Source organism: Daucus carota, chromosome 5, assembly GCF_001625215.2.
Source record: "Daucus carota subsp. sativus chromosome 5, DH1 v3.0, whole genome shotgun sequence".
NCBI lineage: Eukaryota > Viridiplantae > Streptophyta > Magnoliopsida > Apiales > Apiaceae > Daucus > Daucus carota.
This window is the reverse complement of record NC_030385.2, coordinates 5420774-5426853: the sequence shown is the minus strand read 5'-3', so window position 1 is coordinate 5426853 and position 6080 is coordinate 5420774. Positions and strand designations below refer to the sequence as shown.

General features: G+C 33.5%; 1 protein-coding gene across 1 annotated transcript; it reads left to right on the top strand.

Annotated features, from left to right (window-relative positions):
* Positions 1-5794, top strand: LOC108219924 (uncharacterized). Its single transcript, XM_017393522.2, has 9 exons — positions 1-144; positions 225-353; positions 507-587; positions 664-752; positions 835-909; positions 998-1059; positions 1143-1208; positions 2521-2814; positions 5348-5794. Exons 2-9 carry the CDS (start codon positions 231-233, stop codon positions 5446-5448), a joined length of 891 nt encoding a protein of 296 aa, XP_017249011.1. The 5' UTR covers positions 1-144; positions 225-230; the 3' UTR covers positions 5449-5794.
* Positions 5795-6080: the final 286 nt, after the last annotated feature.

Sequence of the window (6080 nt, the reverse complement as noted above, 5' to 3'; positions counted from 1 at the left end):
AGATGAGGATGAGATAAAAGAGGCGGCCTGATTGGCGAAACGACCGCGTTTACAAAACCCTAGCTCCATCTTATTGTTGTTGCTCTTGGTGTTGGATCCATAAAAAAGGAAAAAAAGTTTTGCAGAGACTCACACAAGCAAATCGTACGAAAACAAAAGTATTTGTTAAATTTAACTGTGAGATCCGATTGGCGAGTAATAATATTTGGTTATTGTTTTTGCAGGAGGCGATGGATCGGTACCAGAGGGTAGAGAAGCCTCGTGCAGAGAGTCCGATGAATGAGAACGAGATTCGAATCACTACTCAGGGAAGAATGAGAAATTACATCACTTATGCCACCACTCTCCTTCAGGTATCTTATGAATAACCTCAATTTTATAAAGAATAATTATGTTTAGATGTGATTTTTTTAAATACGTGTAAAAAAGTCGAAAGCAGTTAAAATGAGGCGGAGGGAGTATATGGAAATGGTTGTATTTATATTTGTATGTTATCTTGTTTGCAGGAGAAAGGATCTGATGAAATTGCTCTTAAAGCTATGGGCAGGGCTATTAGTAAAACTGTTATGATTGCGGAACTTATTAAGGTAAAGCTCTGCCCTCACTTTTGTAATTAATTATCTTTCTCTTTTTCTTATTGTTTGTTTTTCTTTGGCTGCCTAGCGCCGGATTGCAGGGCTTCATCAAAACACGGCTATTGGTTCGACGGATATAACTGATATGTGGGAGCCGCTCGAAGAAGGCCTTCTTCCGTATGAACCGACTATATTCTTTTCCTCCTTTATGTCCTTTCTCTGTTATGCAGGATAAAAATTCCAATTTAATGTATTACAGCTTGGAAACCACTCGCCATGTGTCTGTCATAACCGTCACCTTGTCCAAGAAGGAGCTGGATACATCATCCCCGGGGTAAAATATCTTCCATAAAACATTTCCAGGAACTCTTTCTTATGTTATATCTCTAGAATCACTCATCTTATATCTGTTTTTACTATAGGTATCAGCAACCCATTCCAATTGATCAGGTGAAGCCACTGAATGAGCATGAACTTGAAGGAGGTATAGGAAGCAAAGTTTCCTTATTCAGCTCTGTTTTATAGAATCTCTATGTACTAATTTTGTCTCTCTTTCTTATGAATTAGAGGGCTCTCCTAGGGCGAGAGGAAGAGGTCGTGGTGGTAGTGGAAGAGGCAGAGGCCGAGGCAGAGGTAAACATTTTACACTGACTCTTGTTTTTCTGGGACATAAAATTTAGCATTATTTAGATTGGAGTATGTCTTATAGCTTTGGTCATCATTCGTTAAATCATATTAAGAAAGAATAACAGGACATAATAATAGTACACCTATATTTCTTGTGAACACCTTATTGCAAGTTTTTATGCTGTTAATTATTTGGAAGTAGTATCTGACACTTTTTCATTTGATGTAGGAGCTTTTTGTTTTGCATAGCATGATAAATAATCGTTAAGATACTAATGTTCAATTTATGAAGATGCTTTTAAGAGTATTCTTTAATTGATGGACTGTGTATGTTATGGGGATGTTATTCATTCATTTATTATTTGAAATATGAAATCAAGACTATGTGGCCAATATTGCAACATCATGTTCTTAGGAATTAATTGATGAGTTGCATTATTATTCGTTCTTCAGGCCCTGAAATATATCAAGATTCAATTTTTTAGTCCTAGGCTATGGGTTATAAAATACTTCAGGGTATTTGTTTTTTGCAAGTAAATGTAGCAATGAAGAGTCTTTAGATTCTGCCTCACCAAATTCAGTTTCTATGGTGAACCAGCGGAATCTAATTGTATCGGTGAAGATAAAAATTTGTATGTTTACAATTTCCTATTTTAAAAAAATTTATTATGATTTTGTGCATCTTTATTATTATTATTATTATTATTATTATTATTATTATTATTATTATTATTATTATTATTATTATTATTATTGTTATTATTATTATTTTCTTTTAGTTTTTTGACGATAATATAATTAGTATTATCTTGAAAATAAGTTAATAATAAACACCTCCATTTTAACCATGTCTTTCACATCTAATTATGAAGAATGACCTCTTAATAGTTTATGTACATTTACTTTTGAACAGCATATAAAACAGTAAAAGGAATGCTTTTTCTTCTTTGTCTTTACTGGTGTAGATTTTGTCATCTTTTCTCTTGATTTATTTCATTGATTATCGTCAATGTCATTGTGTACTATAGTTTCAGAAACTTATGATGCTGATCTTAAACTGCTCATTTCAGTATACCTCAGCGGGATCTATGCTTGACAGCTTGTGGTATAATTATTCATAAGTGCTAACTCGCAACATGTAGTACACAATGATCAAGACCAATGTTTCCTTGTTTTGCTGTATCCTTTATTTGTGTACTTGTATTGCAACTTCCGTAGTTTACTAGTGAATTGTCTTTTTAATTGTTAATTTCCTTTTCTCCTCTGAATTTTTACTGTAGAGCTGTAATATCTCTAAAACAATTCTATTTATGTGTAGGGAGTAATAGCAACGGAGTGGTTGAGTACAATGGGGATGGCGGTCGTGGATACGGTGTCTATGATGGTGGGCGTGGTGGATATGGGGGCTATGATGGCGGGCGTGGTGGATACGGGGGCTATGATGGCGGACGTGGTGGATACGGGGGCTATGATGGCGGGCGTGGTGGATACGGGGGCCGAGCTCGAGGGAGAGGCCGCGGTTATCGGGGACGTGGAAGGGGATATGGCAGTGGGGAGATGCAACAGGAATTTGGTGGTTACAATGACTATGGTGGTCCTGCTCAAGGCCGAGGTAAGCTGCCTTCTGATTTGGTATTGCGCATTGTTAATGTGATGTATGCATCTTTAATCTGAAGGATTTTATATAAATATTTAAAGCTTCTTGTACTATATTGAGTGTTCGGCAGGAAGAAAGTTATATAACTTCTTTGGGTTAAAAGTCATGCTTAACTTCTCTTGTATGTTCGGATAAAGTTCACAGGCTTCTTGTAACTTGTGAGCCCCAAAACAAGCTCTAATGCTTCCTGGTTTCAACTCAACTAAGGTCCACTAAGCTCTTACGAATATAGTGCATTCAAGTTTATAAAAAATGATATATTTTATTTCTTGTTTTTGACAAATAATGGCATCGTTCTTTTAGAAAAACAATATAATCTTTGAAATACAAAAATAAAATTACAAAATAGTGATTGCCATTGTTGGTATTATTTAGTTTTGATAATTTGTATATATATATATATATATATATATATATATATATATATATATATATATATATATATATATATATATATATATATATATATATATGTAGACCACTTTTATTAGAGACCGTGGAGACCACTTATGTTCTGCAAGTGAAATATTGCATAAAAACATTGCAAAACGTATAGTTTTGCACATCATGTTGTACAAAATCATTATTTCACTTTAAAATCTTGAATATCATATAAGTTTCGCATGTAGAACATTACAAAATGTTACTCCCTCCGTCTCGATTTATAGGTCCATTTTGGAATAAACACACATATTAAGAAAAAAGTTGGTTAGACAGAATCTTATCTCATGTATCATTAATTAGTGCATTGATAAGTGAGAATATAATAGAGTTTCAAAAAAATCACAATAAATATAGGGATTTAGTGCATTGAGAAATGAAAATAATGTTGAGTTTCAAAAAAATCATAATTAATATGTAGATATATTTGTATTAAAAGAAGAGAAGGACAAGTATTTTGGGACAATTTTTTTTTCCAAACTGGACCTATAAATTGAGACGGAGGGAGTATATTCTACGAAATATATTTAGTTTGCAGGACATTGTTCAACTTGCAGAACATACATTATATACTTATGAAACATAAATGATCTTCAACAATTTTAATAAATACATGATATTTGTTGAACATACTTCACAAAATAATGTATTTTATAGTGTTTTGATTGCAAAACATAAGTGGTCTCCACGGTCTCCAGTAAAAGTGGTCTCCATAGAACTTTACTCTCTCTCTCTCTCTCTATCTCTCTCTATATATATATATATGCTAATGATCAAATACAAACCACTAAAAACGAATCAATGGAAACTAGGCCTATATGACATCATCTACCCCTAGATGTCATCACCCACCAGGGCCCCATTCCCGGCCCCATTCAATCAACCTCAGTCCCGCTAAAGTCTCACTAAGGCTCCGGACCCAGACCCAAAAGGGCTTCAGACAAAGCTCAAGAGCCAATACTTTATCCCACCTCCTTCTCACTCCTGTCTAGTAGGCCCTGTCAAGGCACACGTCGGGATCCATTTTCGCGGCGTACAAACCTCCCCATATTTTTAAAAGCATTGGTTCGCATTTAAATTTGTATTTTGTAATCTTACTGGAGTAAGACTCTCTCTCTCTCTATATATATATAATATTGAAATGCAAATAATCAAATAGAAACATATATTAGTATAGAAATTAGAAACTAATTTAAGACATTGAAGCAATCTAGAGGTCGTTTGGCTGAGGACTTAATGTGATAAAACTAATAAGGGGGAAGTTTAAAATGTTTGTTTGGGTAATTTTGACTATTCAATGACTTATGGGTTATTAAAAATGTGATAATAAAATTAAAAGTGTTTTATGGGTACTTATGACTTATGTGTATCTTTTTTTCAAGAAAAAGTTGAAAAAAATTAAGTCATTGAAAAAAGTGCCTTAAACTAATTTCCGATTTTAAGTCAGGTTTTGGTTTATTTCTCTTTAAGCCGACTTCTGACTTATTACCTAAACAAACATTTTTCAACTTAAAGTTGAAAATGGCTTAAAGCCTGGGTTTTAACACCCTCCTAATCTAATGTACCCATAGAGTGGCATCACACAATTAAAATACACACTCTCATACATAATTTCACATAATTTCCTATGTTTCTAATTTGATTTTTCCCGTTAATCGATGAGTTTGTTTTGAATCTGAATTCACTGTATTTTTGTCCAGCCCTCAACGTTTGAACATCATATGTGCTATGTTCTGACATGGTTTAGGAATTTTTTTATTCTAGTTTATAGTTTTTATATGAAAGAGGTTTCTAGTGGAGCAAGACCATATATATATATATATATATATATATATATATATATATATATATTCCAAATTTTTAACTTAAATTCTAAATGAATTTCTTGTATTCAACGAGTTAAAAGTTTTCATCAATTTTTTATAACTTACAAGTCCGAATTTACTCATTGCTTATAATCTACTTCTTGATTTTAAGTTATAAGTAACCTCTTTTAAGTTATGCCAAATTCCCCTAAATAATGGATGTTCACTTGTTCCCCAAGCAGGTCGTGGGCGTGGCCGCGCTGGCAGGGGCAGATCTGGTAGTCGGGGCCGTGGTCGTGGACGAGATTTCAGATCAGATGCTCCAGTCCAGGTAGCTGCCTGAGAACCCTATTCAAGTGAGGTATAGGACGTGGTTTAAATGAAGAGTTCCGGATGCCTGCTCGCTTTCATGTCTAATTGCAGATAAAAATGAAAACTTAAAAAAGGGAAGTGATTTTCCAATCATAAATCTATAGGGTTCTTTGTCATAGTGTGAGCTGCTACTAGTGTGGAGGGTATGGTTTTGTAGCTAGGATTGTTCTAATTTTAAATGAAAGAATCAAAAGTTGTACACCTGTCCTTTTTAGAAATAATAGAGCAGTACATTCTTTCATTCTTAAATTTGGCATTGCACTTTATATGTATTACCGAGGTTATATTAAATGCCTTTTCAAGGGGTTTATAATGTTTTTTTCTTTGCATCTTCCTCAATGACCAGGGCAATACAGTATTCGCCCAGTCTAAGTTTCTTTGTTACTTGTGCATCAGAAATTTGGGATTCTTTTATACTCCCTCTGTCCCATTTTAACTGATGTTTGACTTTTTAACACGTATATTAAGGTGTAAAAAAACAATATCTACACTCAATAAAAAATTTTAATTCTTATATCGAATAAAAGTTTAGACTCTAAACTTTTATTTGATATAAATTTTATAAAAAATAATCATGTTTAGATGTAAGTTTTTTGACATCTT